Raw genomic sequence first — 19,181 nt, forward strand, 5'->3', positions numbered from 1 at the left:
CCATTATGTCGGGGTTCGGGGGATTTACACTGGGAAGGTCAAGTGGAGACAAGACACCAAAGGTGACCTACGGGATCGGTTAAGCTAACGACACGCACGAGCTAATACACGGTAAGCTAATCATACGCACGAGATGCATGTAATAAACCCAGGATCTCGTCGTCCAGGTCAGGTGAACACACTTTGCAACAACACGGCGAATCAGCAGAGTATGACAAATAGGGACCGAGCCGGCGTGTTTTGCTGCGACCGGCGCGCCCCCACGCGACGCCCGAGAACAGCGGCGGGAGGGCGTCCGCTGTTTAGCACGAGGAAGCCTTGGCAATCGCGCTTGTGCGGCGGCTTCTTCGTTCGCTGGGGTTTGTTTAGGCAGCGAGAATGCCAAGTCACAACAACTGCTGCATAGTTGGGTGCAACGCGACCTATGCCAATTCTACGGGTATCAGACTTTACAGTTTTCCATGGAAAACCTACGAGAAGGACCGACGTGCAACTTGGATCCAACTTGTTCGCCGAGAGACGTGAGTTGTGTAACCGACGTAGTTCACCGGGGGGTTGCTGACTAGTAATACCTTGTAATTTCTAACTTTTCCGTTCTGCAGGAGCACTGGCAAGTTGTGGGAGCCGACAAAGCACTCAAGGATTTGCGGTAAGCATTTCGTGGGAAATGTGAAGTCTGATGAGGAGAGGCATCCGGCTTACAACCCGTCCATCTTCCCCGACGTGTACAGGAAGCGGTCGACTCCATCGTCTGATCGTTACGCAAGGTAATCTAGTGCTTTTCTGACTTTAGTTTGTTACCACCCCCCAAATGGTTTATCAATATCAATACTCATCATTCACTTCTTTTTGTGGTTACAAGGTCGTTTATAAATAATACAGCTTACTTGACAGTTCAGAATACATTTTTCGCATAACTGGTGCAGGGCTAACCGGCGCAGGGAGTGTGGTGCCGTGAGCACCCAGAGCTCGGAGCCCACCGGGGAAGACGAGGGAGGCGATCATAACGAGTTTTCCGTGTGTCTTACAGAAGATGTATTTGAAATGCAGGACCCTGATATGTGTACGTCACATGAAGACGAACCGCCACTGAAGGAATTATAGTGAAATATCTTTTTGTGCACCCATAGCTCCTCCCAGACTCTTAAAAGTGTACCATTTCAATAGTCATCTACAATGACTGAAGAGTCAAGTGGAAGTTCGAGCATTTCTGCCTTCTACTGCGAGCACTATGACACGAGCGTCGCCGTTCAGGTCAGCAGTGTCTCCGTGGTTGACGGCATCAGTTGACGGCACTCTTAACTTAAGAGTCCGATCTCCAGATCCAGAGATTAACCCCATTAAGTGCACCGGGGGCGCAGCCACCACGCAAAAATAGCGGTGCGTGACCGCCGGGTACATCCCTCCGAAGCGGGCTTACGTCATCAACGTCCAGTCCTCTCAGCCAATTGTGGACGACCGGGAGCACACAACTCGCGGGACTACGTGGGTGCATGGCTTCGGTTTGGACAACAACGACGTCGTATATCTGCCGTCGAAATCAGTAGTCATATGGCGAAAGCAAATTGTCAGCGATGGAGGAAGAGGTTTCGCGACGCGAGCAGTGTCTGGGAATCGTTCCGTACGCAGTAGTTCACATAAGGAAACCAACAGAGACATTTTCTGACGAAAAAGAAGCTCAGAGAAAAAAAAAAGTGCTCCGGTAACCTTGATGACAATCAACGGGGGAGGGGGGCATATGTTTATTAAGAAAAACAAAAAGTAATACGGGAACCAGCGGCTACATTACACTTCTGATAGGATTCTGTGTCAACGATTAGATAGGAACTTAGCTCTAGGTCAAATTAAAACATATTTCATGGCGAAGTTTACAAGCTTGCTCGCAAATTTTGCAAATTTCTCGCAAAAGACCGTCCGCGAATCGGCAACATCCTCTGTGTATGATGTCACGACCACGGTTCGCCTCGCAGGCGAGTCGCAGCAGCCGCCGTTCACGGCCGTGGTTAATATCAAATATTGTCGCTATCTGACCCATTTTCAACTCTATATTTCACAGGTTGAATGGTTTAGTACAGAGAAACAAATTGAAAATGATCTTAGGCTTGTCAAATACCCTTTCATGGTCCCTTTAATACTGATATCGATAATGGCGATATTCAGGAGGGCCAGGTTCGAGTCCTGGCGTCAAGACCCTTTTACCTGAGTTGTTTGATTTCATTTGTGATTTTATCATTATTTAAATCAGAAACGATGATGAGTCGACAACGGAACCCCTGTGGAACCCTGAAGCTAGACGGGTGCGACTGCGACCTAAAGCTGGCGAATTTGGGACTTCCCGAAAGATAAAACTCATAATAACCCATATGCTTTTTTTACGGCGATAGCTGCATGAAGGAACTTTTGTCAAGGCCGCTGCGTGGTTCATCGCATATTATTCGGCGATTAGGCGAACTTCACACCTTGTACCTGATGAAGCGTGGTCCCCCACGCGAAAGCTTCCTTATTGGTGAACAGTTGAAGAACCTTTCCGAAATCCATATTGTCAATTAGCCATCTTGGTTCCTGATTACAGGTACATAAATTGTGGTAATGAAATGGCTCAAATTTTTAATAACCATCTGGTCTCGCTTCCTCACCTGAGTAACAATACCGATGCTGAAGTCAACGAAGCTTGTAGATATATATCTGAGGACAGAAGAAATTCCATGTTTCTTTTCCCTACTGACGATGTAGAAGTTTCCAACAGCTTTCTTAGCATGCGACATAGCAGTGCGTTAGATGCATACGATATGCAAATAGGCCCTATTAAGGCAGCAATCGATGTTATAACTCCTTGCTTAGTCTATATCTTTAATCTCTGCATGCTCGATGGGTGTTTTCCAAAAGGCGTGCAAGTCGCCAAAGTTATCATGATCCATAAATCAGGTGACATAAATTGCCCATCCAACTATCGCCCAATTTCCATTTTACCCGTTCTGTCGAAGGGCCTTGAGCGGATCATTAGTAACCGCCTCTCTTCCTACCTGGAAAAATATAACTATCTCTCAGAATGGCAGTTCTGTTTCGAAAGAACAGATCGACTGAGCTGGCTCTCTTAGTACAGAAAGAAACCATATTAAAAAACTTTGAAAATAAACTCATTACCCTGGGAAGTTTCATTGATTTCAGCAAAGCATTTGTTCGTTATCACATAGGATACTATTACTAAAACTATCGCGTTAGGGAATCCAGGGCCCGGCACTTTCGCTGTTCTCGTCATATTTAGATAATAGGTATCAGAAGGTTGTCATTAATGGCTACTCTTCTGCACGTAATAAGATTAGCCGTGGTGTTCCGCAAGGTAGCTTACTTGGTCCTTTGCTCTTTAGTGTCTACATCAACTATATAGTGACGATCACCAAGAACGCTAAGTTTATCATATATGCCGACGATACGAGCATGTTTTTTCACGGTTCAGACCCTGACGGGATAGTCACACATGCAAATAGGGTACTGGAACGGGCAAAGTATTGGGCTGATCTACTGTTTGAAAATTAACGTCAGTGAAACTAAGGCGGTTTTCTTCAATGCAAAAATAGACAAGTTCAGCACTCAGTAAATCTTGTAATAGATAACACAGTTGTCGACATAGTAGAAAATGCCAAAACTCTCCGCGTAACTTTTTCGTCTACACTTTCTGGGTCATTACACGTTAATGACGTGCATTCCAAGGCATCGCGAATGCTTGGATTTCTGTATCGACATCGTATGCATCTAACCAAGTTATTATGCTACTTTACAACTCATTAATGTACTCACATTTTAACTAATGCTTCTTGGTATGGGCGCGGGAACAACCACAATGTCCAACCTAGATAAGTTGCTTGTGTTGCAAAAGAAATTCCTTCGAATTTTGGATTGTCTACTAATAACCACACCACGACTGGTTTGTTTGAACGGTACTCGCTGATTAATATTCATAACCTGTATCGATATAAACTTTTGTGTTACTACCGTACAGCTCATAACAAGTCCTTAGCTAATATATTATCACCGTTTGACGTCAAAGAGCATAGTTATCCTTATAATCATCGCGCCAAGAGATTTTTGCATATCCCCTGATGTAGAACCAGATATGGTGAACAGAGTGTTGCATATATATTACCATGTATCTTGAAGGAATCCTTTATTGATCCATTAACAGTGGCAAAGAGAGATATTCATATTGCATGTATTTAGCTTAAGGCTCAGGCTCAAGATCCGCGCTCCATAGTGTGGCCAACTTGGGGATACGCGGGTCCCTCAGTCATGTTGTCTTTGACATCCTGCAAGTTTATAATAAGGCGGCCGTTGCAGGGCAGACTGTCGCATTGCAGTGGATCCCCGGACATAGCGGCATCAGCGGTAATGGAAAAGCAGACAGAGTCACCGTGAGCGCCCTTCAGCACATAGCTTTTTCCCCGATAATGATGTCTCTGGGCGAACGAAGGCACCTCCTCTCGACACTCACCGGCCCCAAGATGCAAGCTCAATGGCAAGACGACATAGCCCACTCCCTTCTCTCGGATGTAGACCCCACGCTCCCTGCTCTCTTTCGAAATGCCTCCGCGACTACCGCACCCCTTTACTACACTCTTCCACCGCGTGAGGCTCAACGTTGCATTTACACCAGCCTTTAAACAGCGTCTCGGCTCCACCTTGTCTTACCTCTGCCCCACTTGTGGAGGGCACGGCGACCTCTGCCACGTCATCCTGGCTTGTGGGTGGTATCACCACGAGTGTGCACTGATGGAAGTTTCTATGCAACGTATTGACACACGGCCGTTCAACCTCGGGAAGATCCTCGTACCGTGGGCGAACGTTGCCCACCAGATGCAAGACCTTCTTCGTCTTCTTGCGCTCCACCGGTCTGGTGAGAGATCTCTGAAAGTGCTCTCCCATCATCATCCCCTCATCCGTTCCCAATGTGCGATAGAGCAATGTACCGCCTTAACGGCGGTGAATCGCCCACCTCATCATCATCCAATGTATGTGTGTGTGTGTCCTTTCTCTCGCTAAAGGGAGTCCCCGGCCACTAAAAACGTCAATGCAGACAATAGCAGTAAGCTATTAGCCGCGCATTTCCTGATAAAAGCAGTTTTATGGGAGATATAAAACGGAAGCGTTAAACCAGTTGAACCGTTTCGTGGCTGCGAACCAGTTTGCGAACAGGTTCGAGTTTTGGCGCGGCCGAACCGGAACTGAACCGGAACGAAATCCAAGCAACGCGAACCCGAACGGAACCCGTATTTTTTGCGGTTCGATACCCTGGTTATAAGTGGACATGTAAAGGGGAGATAAGAGCGTAAATGTAAATGAAAGTAAATGATATGAAAAGTGAAGTAGTTGAAAGTAATCAAGAGTAAGAGATAAGAGTAATTAAAGGCAACTAAAGCAAGAAAGTTGAGTTTAAAGGTAACAACAACAACAACAATAAATGAAGGAGAAGTGATGATGTCATGGGATGTTTCCCCGTGGTAGCAAAAGGACCCTACCCTACTTCACAGAGGTTAATATGAGAGGATGAATTATGATGAAGCGCTCGCTGGGGGGGGGGGGGGGACTGGTTCAGAGAACATCGTTTACAGTTATTGACTGATTGATTGATTGATTGGTTGGTTGACAGACAGACATACAGATAGATATAGGTATAGACATAGAAAGATAAAAAGACAAATGGCCTACAGTTGAAAACAGCTGCTCCATCATGTTATTTTACATCATTTCCATTTACTCCTCTTCCTCTGTTTTACCTTCATGCTCCATTCCAAAGAGACGTTTCACGGCTGTCACTCAAATACACCTGAAGCTGTTTACTTATTGAGCAACAACATGTACAATTACGTTCTATGGGCATACTCTAATGCATTTTCCGTTTGGCGAGTTGCACGAAACTGGAAAATCGATGCCTACTTATCCTTATTAATTGCCAATTTCCCGATTCGCACGAAAGAGTTCTAGGCGCAATAATAAGTGGTCGTCATCACCCTCTCTAAGAACGGAAAATGAGGTAGTCATAAGACGAGATAGATGGCGATTTCTGAAGCAGGCGGACAGTATCTGCACTGTATATCTGCGAGCAAAAAACGAGCGTGAAAGTCACGTTATTTCGCGTGACACCGTGAGTTACTATATGCCCCTCTTTCCAATTTTCTTTCTCAGCAAATGATGTGTCTGTTGAGCTCTAGGGGAAGAGCGTTGCGCTGGCAGCGTTTGCCGAATATTTTCTTGCATGTCGCTTAAAATTGGCTTTTCACTTGAGTTCAGGATCCTGGCCGCCGAATTCAATACTCCGCTGTCTAGCGGTTACGACGTGGTGCTGTTGAAAAGTGCGGAAGGAGGGCTAGCGCTGACGTGGCTGGCAATCGAGGAATCGGGTTACGTGACCTGACGTTGAAAAAAAATACGGTCTGCCTGCCCGAAAGGCGGCAAGTGGCCTAACAGGTAGAAATAAAAGAGAGAGAGAGAGAGAGAAAGACACACACAACACACAGGAAGGCCCCGTATACAGGGCAGTGAAGTGTTCACGTGTTAATAACTTGTTCATTGAGTACTCTTTGTCGTGAAAGGTCTCCTATGAAGTGACTTCCGCTCATGAAGGTTACATGATGGTTAATGGAATTTGGAGCTCGAATGTTACTTAAAGAGAATAAGAATAAAGAGAGAAAGAATACAGAGAAAAATGGGGATGTGTGTTTGCAGAATAGGAGGATATTTCGTAGCTTGCTTGGCTAGAGCATCTCATTTCCATGTATGTCCTTTGGCAGTTAGTTCCTTTATAGTTTGCATAATTTGTAATGCTACGTGATAATATTCGTAGTTGTTGGATATTGTCAATTTGGTGGAAGTACGTTATTATAAGTCTGTGACGCAATACACTAGACAGGCAGTATGTGCAGAAGTGCAGGCAGTATGCATCGCAGGGGGCGCATGTTTCTCCTAAGCTGCTCTAGGAATCATATCCTAGAGACTCAGGCAACATAACTGAGCGCACACAGCGCACACCTGCTCAAGCTACTATTATTATATGTTGTCTGTGGTATGGCTAAAATTTTTGCTGGTTCCGAGTCTGTTCCGTTGGATCAGTCTCATGGATGTGGCATCTAGAGGATACTTATACAAAGTGTGCAGACTGTTGCTTTCAGCGTTTCTCGTGAGCTCCAACTCAGATGCCAAGGTGGGCTTAAAGTAGCACAGAAGTCATTTCCAACACCCTGTTTTCTTTCTGCAAAATTGTTAAGCAGGCCAGTAATATGCACCATTAGAAGTAATTCACACCACAGAGTCATAATTACCGCGGAAATTGAACTGATACAAACGCCGCAAAAAGTGACCGTGCGCAACAGTGGTGGAGAGCAATACCATCCTCTGACCTTGCGCTGACCTCATACTGCCAGCACTGGCTGACTGGTCCAGAGAAATGTCGTCTGCTACACAGCTGTCGTCTGCTAGTCAGTTGTTCAGGGCTCTGAAGAAGCATTGCTCCCAGGTGAAACCCCGGAGGGACAATGAAATCCTCCATGCGCACGTTCATCTTTTCAATCCCGAATACCCCCGAAGGAACAGGTTTACCGGCTACAAAAGGAGAAAGCGCACAAGACAAAAAGAAAAAGATAGGCGCTGACCTCGACTGACCAGCGAACGGGAACGCGCTGACATTATGCCGTCATCGGTCATGTGCGCATCGTCCTTCTCCTCCTCGTTACACCCCGCGGGGCGGGTTGAGAATGAACGCGCGTGGTTATGTTTGTGTACGTCTTTTTCTCGGGAAAAAAATGCATACGTCAAAACTTTTTGCGCTCTTCGGCAAATTGACGCACATACTTTCATCAGACGTCCTAAACTGAAAATATTTTTGAAGGACCTTTAAGTATGCGGAAATGGCATTCGGTTGCATGTGAACACAATCTCCGTACTCATTTAAGAAGACATGTCCATTCCATGGATATGTGTACATTCTGCGAGGACGGCTGTCAATAGAACAAGCAGGGAGGATATTCTTTTTCTCTCCGTGCTCTGCACCTGTTAATCCTCCTAACGGTTTGAAGGTCCGGTCGTCGGGCCGACTGGAAAAGCGGCGAACTTTGGGAGCATGTCATTGGAGCTGCCAATCTGGAGCCGTTTGTTGCTGGGCGGCCCAAGGGAAATCACGGCAAAAGGAGAGGATTACTCCGTCTTCAATTAAATGGATTGAGCCCTTTCTTGCAGAGCTAGCGCTTTTTTTTTCCACCTGAGAACCACACGTTGTGGCTATTCAACAGCGGCGTACGGTTGCGAACTCCTTTGTTCCGTTTCAATTGAGAAGTTAACTCCGTTACGAAGGCCCGATTAGTTTACTTTATTAGAGTTGTGATGAAAGAAAAAAGAATTACTGCGGGCTTTGTTTTGCAATCGTTCCGCTCTTGAAAGTACGTCTAGCTTCACACCTCGTTTCGGGCTGAGCGCAAGTATTCTGACACTTAATTGTGATTCCGTTAAGTATTCTCGCGATTTACTTGGATGATCTGGTTGTGCGCGAGAAACGGCATGGAGGCGTCAGCATATTTCAACGAAGTCACCCTTTGGTCCTTCATCTGCAATTGTCTCTTTTATTTTTATTATTGACATTGTCAAGAGATACCGGCCGCACGCGAGGAATACCGTGTACGCTCGACCCGCACCTCCGGTTTTGAGTCAGCACAGGTCCCTTTCCGTAAAATGAAAGACAATAGTGTGTTTTAGTGCAGCACTTCTGTACATTGAAAATTTGGGCATATTAGCAATTCTAAGCATCATATTCGTTTTCAGCAACCGAAATTAGTTGCGTTCAACTATTTTTGTCTCTGACCCAATTCAGCTGTGGACCTGTGTGATAATGGATGTAAGAGACATGTTTTAAGTGGATGTACGTGGGTGTGTGATTACCGGTTGGAACGTAATCTTTCAGGTAGCGTTGCCTTGACCCCCGACCGAAATCTTGGGAAGTTGCTGGTGCACCGGCCGATCAGCGAGGGGAGCATTGCCACGTGACTCTCGATGGCGTGATGTGATTTCGTTCGTGGGTTCATGGGGGTTCAAATCCTGCAGGTGCAGTTATATAAATAACTTCTTTCTTTCTTCTTTTTTTTTTTACAAACGACACAGAAACATATCAACTGCCATTTTTTAAATCTTTTTCCGTAATAAACTGACTAAGATTTGATAAACTGCAGCTAAGGAAAAGACACCATCAGTTCGATTCGAACCCACATTCTCCGGTTGCCGTAAGGTTGCTTGTGGGTGGAGCTACCGAGCTGCCACGTGTGAACGCGGCCTCGCAGTTGCTCATAAGCCGGTGATTCGAATTGCGTCGAGTTGCTTGGAAAAGTGGCCCCGTATGAAATGTTGCCCCGATACGCACAAGGTCAACCAAACATACAGTGACACGCGCCCGCTTTTTTCGTTTACTGTCTCTTCATTTAGGGACCCTCTGCCTTAACTGCGCCTGTGCATTTTTATTTTATTTTTTTCGAGCGCGTGTGGTTTGTTGTTCAGTGCCCGAGCTCAACACTTGTGAGAAAAAAAAGTTTCCTTCTTCAGAAAGCCTGAGGCAATCGTAGGAACCTCTACACAACATTCCAAAACAATGGAAGTGATACATTTGCTTCCTTTCATAGTAAACCGTGCATTTCGCTGGTACTGCGTAGCGATATATTCCAGATACGTTTTCTTTTCTTCTTCTTCTTCTCGTTTCTCTTATCCTTTTGGGCACGCATGCATGCTCCCTAAAGAGAGCACTCGGGCTCCACGTAGCCTGATTTCGTATTCTAAACGGCGAGAGAGACAACGTCGATCCTCGGGATGTTTTCAGCTCCAAGTGCAGCAAGAAGAGGGTCACGTTCCGCAGAAGAGATCGACACACGGTGATTGAAGTTGTAGCAGCGATAGCGGCAAGACGAAGCTCACGGAGACGAGACTCGTATCTGTGCATGTGCCCGGACGGCGAGGATTTTTTGTTTTGCTCGTAAAGCGCGAAGCGAAATGAAGACTACGTATGGTTCACGATACCGTTTTATAACTCAGGTGAAAGTTGTATGAATGGACCGGGCGATAGCAAATCCTGGCGTTGTTCGCGATCGTAAAAGCAAAGTAACCTGGCGAAACGTATTTTGGCGATGTATGAGAATGGCGCTCTGTACCTTGCACTTTCTATAATGAATGAGTTCGTGCTCCTACAAAACAAGAAGCTTTACAGAGTCGCCTTTAGTATTTTACAATCCACTGATAAATCTTGTGATATTTATAACCTCGTCACGAAGAGGTGCAGTATCTCAGTAAATATGTGTTTCGTGAATTGCTTCGGTCGCAGTTTTCTTGCTTTCCGACTTTTTGATGCCCTATATAGACGGTCCCCGAGATTGATAACGCTGCAGACAGCCCAAGCATACTAATTTCGTGTTGGACATGCGGAAGTGTTTGGTACAGCCATAGCAGCAGAGTGTAGTTTTGTCGTAGCATGCGCCCTAGGGCTGATCTTGGACGGCGGTGGAAGTTTTCGCATCAGTGTGATGCTTTTTGTCGTTATTAATTCTTACAGAGGCTGTTATCGTCATTTTGTTTCATCCAGTTTGGTTCATCCAGTTTACAGTCGTAATGCTGTCCGCGCATGTGGAGCCAACAATACAGGATGACGCCACGACAACTACCGTCACTTTGACTGTCAGTTTTAAGCGCCATTACCTAACTGGTTGTTTACTTAGAAAGCTACTATATCCGCAATTGAAGCAGGAGGCAGGTAGAAGGGGCATCTCAGGAACATGTGACATTCCAGGCAAACTATCTATGGTGATGTGTAGCTTACCCCATTCGCGTATCTGGGGGGGGGGGGGGGGGGGCTCCCCCTTCGAGTACTGTCGTCACAGAATGCTTCAATTGACATTGGTAGAGATTGAGCGTGCCGTGCAAAACAAACCCTTGATTTCTTCATTCCTCGAATTAAGAGTCCTTATGTTCGTTGAATTGTAGCTAACGTTGAGCCAAATTTTGGATACTGGCACGACACCACTCTCTCTGGGGTTAGCGGCAAAGAACTCCAGCCCTCGCTTTACCTTGAGTGTGGAACCATCTGCCACGAAGCGAGCCATGGACCGGAAAGGGTGGTAATCGCAGGGCACGAGGTCTGAGCCTAATACTATAATTGGGAGTAGATTTACACGTAAGGTGAGTTCGCCAACACTTGTGTGGCTACATGTTGCACGTGCCGCAGGGTCGGACTGCGGATAATTTGGACAGGCTGGGGTGCTGAGCTTTACGCAGGGAAGAGGCATTACTTTTTTCTCGGCTCGACCGTGTCACATGTGAAGCATTGTTTCGCTGCAGGAGCGCCCTCCTTCGGTTGACCAGGACAGGATACTTTCGGGCAGAACCTCACACATTCGCATCAGTTGGGCAGAGCACAGCTCGGCGGTGATGCAGCAACGCAAGTTCACCAGTTCTGCAAGCCATTACTTTGTGTCGAAATTTTCTCTTCGAGCAAGAGGCTGTGCCAGTAGACCAGGGTCGAGATACGCCGTTCCCCCGTATCGAAATTGCGAAAAAGAAAAAGATAATTTGTATAACACGTGTCGGTACGTGTGATGAAGCGTCGTCCGTCTCGGTCTACAAGGGTGGTCGGTACATTCACTCGTTCCTGAGTTTGCGGAGATGCCAATTTGTGAGGGACCACACGGGAGCGCCAGTGGACCTCCCCGAGCGTCTGCAGGTGGCGAACAACGCTGGTTTGTGCAGCATCGAGTACTCCCCTAGTGAAAATGTATCTGAGAGGCCTCTCAGGATTTTTTAAGAGGTCTGAGAGGACCTTTTAAGAAACCCTGAGAGGTCTGAGAGGACCTCTCAAGCAGTCCTAAGAGGTCTGAGACTACCTTCTACGAAATTCTGAGGGGTCTGAGAGGACCTCTCAAGCAGTCCTAAGAGGTCTGAGAGGACCTTTTAAGAAATCTTGAAAGGTCTGGTAGGCACCCTTTAGCACTTCTGAAGGGTCTGAGAGGTCCTTTCAAGAAATCTTGAAATGTCTGGTAGGACCTTTCAGGCAGCACAGAGGGGTCTGAGAGGACCTCTTAGAGAAAATCTGGAAGACGTTGTATAATCATTCATGTAGCCCTGAGAGGTTTGGGGGGACCTCTCAGACAGCTTTGCGACAGTGCGTCGTGCAACACCTCCCAGAGCAAGTTGCTACGTGTTTTCCGCGCCGCGGAACATGCTACCTCGTCCGCTTTGGAAAATAGATTGCAAGATTTCACGTGTTTGTGCATTATTCCTTCAAGGAACACGTGCCGTGATAACCTTGTATTGCCTTCCACCCTTGAAGCTATTGTTCTTGCAATCCGTGCATTATTGCACTGCAAGTAAGTGGAAGCGTTTCGGCCAGTCGCCAGCGGTTGAATCAGTCTGTTTTGAAACGTTGAAGTGTGAGGACGTCGGCCGCGGATCTCAAGTAATTTGCGTTTTGTCTTCGGGATTGTAACTGTTTTTGAGGTATGTAGATGATGTCTCAAATATGCTTTTCTGATTGACAGCCATTCCTCTTCACTTTAGGCTTTTACTACTGTTCGCAGGTACGCATTATGAGCGCCGATAGGAAGATTACCAACCACGTAACGTTACCAACGGCGCTGGGTGCCAAACGGTGTGCTATATATTTCGATGCCTACACACTGACTTACACTGACATTTTGAAGTTGTATTTCTTACAGATGAATCTCGTACGAAGTGACAGGTGGTGAGAACACAAGGTGGTGAGAACCCAATCTCTCCAGCTAGTTGGTGGCTTACGCAAGCAAGGGAAACTAGACGGTGCATCGCAAGTCCCGACGTATACGTAAAACAGATGAACTTGATCACCGAGAAGCAGAATTCCTCAAGAATATCTTTCATCGCCGCTGTACGGACATTGTGAATATGTGTCCCATGAGTTCACGCTTTGTGGAATACGACAGTATGTGTTGATGATGACTCGTACGCTTTCGTAGACATGTAAGTGCTAAATCTAGTTTCTGTTGGTGCAATTTACCGTTTCGTGTAATTTCTTGCGAGCGATCCTTCCACAAATATTAGATATTCACAATTCTGTAAGACATTTGAAATAACTGTTACATAATCAGATAACAGTGTGCATGCCTTGAGTGTATCTGTACAATCGAAGGAACTCAATATATGTGGAGTTTTGTGACATGTACTTGTCTGTATCTATGTCTGGTGTATCATAGCACTGTATGATTATACCACTCCGACGACAGGTGCAGCGTAGAATGCGAAATTGAACATTGATGTTCCGATGTCAGATCTGGGCATTAGCTTCTGAGAGGTCCTCTCAACCTGAGAGGTCAGCCTGAGAGGTCCACCAGCCTGAGAGGTCCACCAGCCTGAGAGGACCTCTCAGCCTGAGAGCTCCACTCAGTCCCATAACATATTAGACCTGAGAGGCCTCTCAGATATATTTTCACTAGGGTCCCGACAATGTACGGGTATGATGGGAATTGATGTCCTGAGGCTGGAACACGTAGAAAGGATAAATACATACAAAGCCTCAATCATACAAGCCTTTCATCAATGTACAGGTACTGTTTTGTAAATTTGCATCAACTGCACAAAGAACAGCTTCGGAGTCCACTGTGGTAGGTCTTCGGCGAGTGAGTCTTGTATTCCGAACACGAGGCTGTCGAAATTTTTCTCATTTGCTTCTGTTTCGCGTGGCTTCATCGGCGTTGAGGGTCAGATTTTAACTTGTGGAGAAGAAGTTTGCTTCACCATCCTCTCATCTTTCCCCAATAGCAATGGGGTAGCATTCTGCTCAATGAGCGGAAGTCATCCCCATATCATCGTCATCATGTATCTCTCTCTCTCTTACTTCTCCATTTCCGATGGGTCAACACAACCAACAGTAATGCACACAGATAAGCTACTGTGTTTCTTGAGGGCAAACATAGACCTACTCAACCTCATACGAACACAATAGATGAATTGCATTCGCTCTGTTAGGAGGGCGCCACAATCACCGAGCTTCAGAAGGGTATCAATATGTATGACTCACCCTAGGATGCCCTAGGAGCATTTGTTGCACCATAACAGAAGCATGCTACTAACGTGATCGTTCAACATTAATGGTTTTGTTCATCATCATAGACGGCAATTATTTGTGCCCATGTATTTATAATACATATTTATAAGGCTTTCCTTTGCGGTGCTGTTCCCGGGAAGATTTTTTTTTCCTAAACATGTATAATGCTTTAAGGGGACTAATATAGAGAAAATTTGATGTGGCACATAGTAGTTGTGTCCACAGTAATTTATAGTGCATTATTAATGCCATCAATCCTCCACGACCCCACCCTACATCGCTTTACTCTTAACAACCCCAGGAATGCGCACTAAGGAATTATTTAACAAGGAATAGCAAGCCGTCCTTTCTTGTCAACTGACTTATCCTGTCAAAATAAATAGATTCCCCTCCCCTTCATGAATTAAAATTCCGCACCCAGACGATAGTTTTCTACAGCGCATACAGCGAGGATATAGCGTACCTCAATTAAACGTAAAGCAATTTTAATTCAGTGGAACCTTGTACTACTCTCAGGTACCAATAGCTGCTAATAAAACTAACAGTTTTACAGACAAAAATCGTTACTGTTACTTTGCTTCCATTTTGGCAAATTTACTATTAGCACTCGCGGTGAAGAAAACATGAAATCAGGCTTATATGGAATTTCGAAACTATGCTAGATTCGGGCCAACCGTATATGCTATGTACAAAATATTGAGTTGCGTCTCATTCGTAAACTATTTGTTTCTTTTCCTTTGTAAATGTGCATATAGCGATCGGGTGCCAGTTACTTATGCAGCACACGAAAAATTGCCTGCCATTGATCTGCGGAAACTTCGTGCTTATGTGTCTTATACTTTATTTGAGGCACTTCCAACACAGAGAAGCATTGCCTACGTGTTGCTCTGTTTCGCAAACGATAAGGTAAGTAATTCCAATTTAGCGCAAATGCCGCACGTAACTTGATTACATCCTGGGCGATACAAGGGAGCACCACTCGTTCTCTCGTTTCGGCGCTGTCCACGAGAGGGTCAGTTGACAGGCGAAGGTCCCTTGCTGTTCTGATAGTATTCTTCCATCGTCCTAATCTCACGAAGTTGCAGAACCCCAACAATATATTACGCAACCATGATTCGCTTTTTAATGATTACCAAGGGCCTCGTCGATGAGAGATATGTGTGTGTTCTTTTAACGCGGCACTTTTAGCCGACGCTATTGCAAGTCATATGTAACAGGCTTCTCTATTGTAGTGTTAAAAGTAAAAATACATTTAGAAAGTGTGCAACGATGTGATGTGATGTGATGTCATAGAAGAAGAAATGGAGACTGACAAATAGAATTAATGGCAACTATGTCATCAGACAGGTTGCGTAGATGTTTCATAAATGAAAGATTAGTTAGCCAAAAGAACTTACGCAAATTGGCAAGAGTTCTTTTGGTGGGTTGACGTGTACTGTAAATAGAACGCGAAATCACATGTGACGAGGTTGATTGATAGATTGATTTTTGTCTTGATGCCTATAAACGGCTAAATTATAGCCCACCGAGCAGTGCAGCTGCACACAACTGCTTTTGAAACGCTTTTAATCAGAAAAAATGTCAAGGTCAGGGCACACCAATACCCTTATACAATATCTGCATGCGTGCTGCAGGCATCACTATTTTTTATTTTTTTTGAAGAGTAGCAAGCCAAATATTGGCTGACCTCTCTCAACACTTAACAACAACAGCAACACTGGCTCTTGAACAGGAGGATAGCTGTAATCCGCTGGTACGTGAACTGCAGCGAAGAAATATCGTTGGACAGCAAATCTACGCTTGCCATTTATTTTTTAGCCTAAACAAGTACGGGATATCGCTGAATGACCTGATGGCCTTGAGTGTTGGGATACCAAAATCGTTCACTATACCCAAGTACGAATAATAAAGCCTTCTACCCACATATCTATTGTAAAAGACAATCACAAACTTTCTTGAATGCCCTTAATTTCATTAAACTCTGTCAACGAGAGATAATTCGATACACAAACATGCACGTACTCTGCTGTGGGTCGCTGACAATAGATGAAACTTGGAGGTGAAAGTTGAGAACTACATCGAGCGTCACCCCGAGACACCTTCCTAAATGGTAGCGTGGCACCACCTGCTTAGTAATCGTACGTGAGAATACTAGATTTTCTGCGAATGACATGGTTTTCGTTTTCGACATTGTATTGCGTTGTATCAGTAGGCAACCCCCGACGTTCTGAACATCACTACATATTTCATATCATCCGCAAATTGTAAACCAGCTCTCGTGGCATAGTGGTTAGGACGATCCCTATCCACCCCGAGACGGGCAAGTGAAGCTGGTTTGAATCCCGGCACCGGCTATACGTACTGTCTAAGGTTTTTCCTGGGTTTTCGGGCAGACTTTCCAGACGAGTGTCGGCACTGCTTCCTCTGAAGTCGGCCCAGGACGCGTACTAACCTCTCCCCTGTCCCCCACTCCTTCCTGATATGCTCTGTCTACGTCTGTTATGGCGCGCATAGCAATAGTTCCTTTGCGGTGCTTACAACGAATTAAAAAGAAAGCAAATTGTAAAACAACACACCAGCGGCATGGCCGAGCGGGTGAACGTGCCGAGCGGGTCCTGCTCTTGGTGGTAGCCAAGGTCGTGCTGAAGACTGGGAGGTGATGGGTTCGAGTCCTACCACTGGCTGTGTTGTCTGAGTTTTTCCCTGGGGTTTCCGAAGACCTTCCAGACGAATGTCGGCACAGTCCCCCTGAAGGCGGCCCAGGACGTATACTAACCCCCCTGTCCCCTACTCCTTCCTGCTGTCCTCTCTCCATCTGTCCACATCCGTACACCTCTCATAGCCACAGTTGCTTCGCGACGCTACCACGAAATAAAAAAAACAACTGTTCTGAATGTGTGATGCCAAATCATTTACGAATATTGATAGACAGGTAGAACCGGCGATGGGAAACGAACACAAGGAAAGGCACCGATAAGAAAATGTTGTATCTCTTTTTTTTTTTAATTTCTTCCAGTAGGGGGCTACGCATAAAAGCGTTGTTCGTTGGCAACCCTGATATGTGTGACATGCAGCAATCGTTAACACAAATTAACGAATACCAAGAACAGAAGGAGGTCAAGATCCATTTAGATAAGTACCACGAAGTAACCTTCTCTTCTTCGAAGTACCTTCTCTAACGCTGTTCATTAAGGAAACCAGCGCAGATACTAGAGAGTTTTAGGAAAACGTAGAAGCTTCACGATCACGTTTCTGAAAATATGATAAGCCAGTGATTGCATGATTCCAAAGGAGTGGGTGACATCAGGTTGCTGATATCCGATTGACTGACAGCGATACGGAATCGTAATCAGAGGGCGCTTACGATTTTCTGAAATTCCTTCATGAGTGCACAAGCCGTACATGGATAACGTGGAGAATGAAAATTTGATGCTCACCATATGAAACGTTTTTCACGACATTTCGCATGCCCTGGGAAAACTATAGGTTCCTGCCAGGGGTTCCGCGTTGCCGTATTCTTTAGGCCATAAGCTTCTGTTTGTCCCATCCTACAGTTGGCAATACGAAGACGAACTTTCAAAGCATTCCAAAACATTATAGTAGTGTTCAACTTAAGAAAGAAAAGAAATCTAGCCCGTCAGCTCTCAAAATGTTACTGCGCCGCGGATAGGATGGCTGGACACAGAGAGGCCACACGCGCTCCTCCGCCAGATAATGTAATTCATCATACTCACTCTGCTTCCGTATTGGCTGTTGAGACTGGCCAGATGACACTACGCTGCGTGGTGGTGCTGCAGTATTTCTCCTGGTGCGCTATTGCGTCTCCTTATGTTGCGTTCTAGTTGCGTTGCTATTATTGCGTATATAGTTGACGAGCTATATTTCTTTTCCTTCTTAAGTTGAACACGAGTATAGTTCCGTGCAGGAAGGCAGCAGTTGTACGGCATTCATCTTAAGTGCGGCTCATGTTATATTGGGCAAACTAAACGATGTATATCAATGGTCGATTACGCGAACATCGTTTAAACGTAGGAAAAAATACTTCGTGTTCTGAACTAAACAGACTCCTGCGTTCTTGCTCCGTCTGTGCCCCCATTTGGTCTTGCCAAGTTCCAATGCCAAGTTCTGCACAGTCTAAATTATGACACATCCCGCGTCATTTTGGAGGCCGGCGAAGTAAACCGTAACCAGGCTTGTATTTGTCAGTCGTCGGTCAATCTGATGCCGCCTCTGGTGAATCTCCCTTCCCGTACCCAGAGTGCTTCCTGTGGAATAAACGTTTCATTTTACTGGTTTGACTTCGTCCCTTGATGTCTCTTGTCTTCGTGTCTCCTCCTCACACTCGAGGAAATGTTATCTACATACCAAACTCTTTGGAGCCATCAAAATATACTAGCATCAACTTGAACATCTTGCTATCATCATATACTATGAACATCTTGCACAAGTGTATTCACAATGAAGCACAGGTTAGTCTCCACAAATTGCATGACATGTCTCTCAAACGGGTATCGATGACGATGGTGATGGTGATGTGATTTAAAAAAATAAGGGGGTATATGTTTATTTAAAAAAAGGAAGGAAAGGTTAGCCAGGCAAAGAGCCGGCTTGCTATTCCGAAAAAAAAGGAAGAAAGGGGGAAAACGAAAAAGAAAAGGAAGGAGAAAGAAGAAACCAGAAGGGGGAATCAAAAATGAAAAGGAAGGAAAGAAAAAAGAAAAACGGGGGAATAAAAAAAATGGAAAGAAAGAAAAACAAAAAGAAAAGGAAAGAAAGAAAGAAGAGAATAAACACTAGCACAACGTTACATGCAGTTCGCGAGTCCTGAGACTCGGAGAAAACCGAGGAGAGTGGCAGTGACAGCCCTCTGGTTGGGGTGCAAGACGGGGCCAAGAAGAGCGGCCAACGAAAAGTCGTTACAGCCAATCTGGAGCAGACGGCAGCGGAGGGTGTCCCTATGTTGAAGGCGCTGCTGGCAATACAGGAGTTGGTGTGGTATGTCAGCTTCCACTCCACAGACATTACAGGTTGGTGAATTTAGCCGACCCATCTTGAAGAGAAGTGAGGGTGTACGGGCAACACTCAGTCG

The 19,181-nt window shown here is 45.5% G+C and overlaps 1 protein-coding gene across 1 annotated transcript; it reads left to right on the top strand.

Moving 5' to 3' along the window:
* The first annotated feature begins 378 nt into the window (after nt 1-378).
* On the top strand, nt 379-1,290 carry LOC135384975 (peroxynitrite isomerase THAP4-like). The gene is made up of 4 exons (XM_064614155.1): nt 379-521; nt 603-767; nt 927-1,017; nt 1,168-1,290. The coding sequence occupies exons 1-4, from the start codon at nt 379-381 to the stop codon at nt 1,288-1,290; spliced, it is 522 nt and encodes a 173-aa protein (XP_064470225.1).
* The last annotated feature ends 17,891 nt before the right edge of the window (nt 1,291-19,181 follow it).

Source organism: Ornithodoros turicata, chromosome 2 (assembly GCF_037126465.1).
Source record: "Ornithodoros turicata isolate Travis chromosome 2, ASM3712646v1, whole genome shotgun sequence".
Taxonomy (NCBI): Eukaryota; Metazoa; Arthropoda; class Arachnida; order Ixodida; family Argasidae; genus Ornithodoros; species Ornithodoros turicata.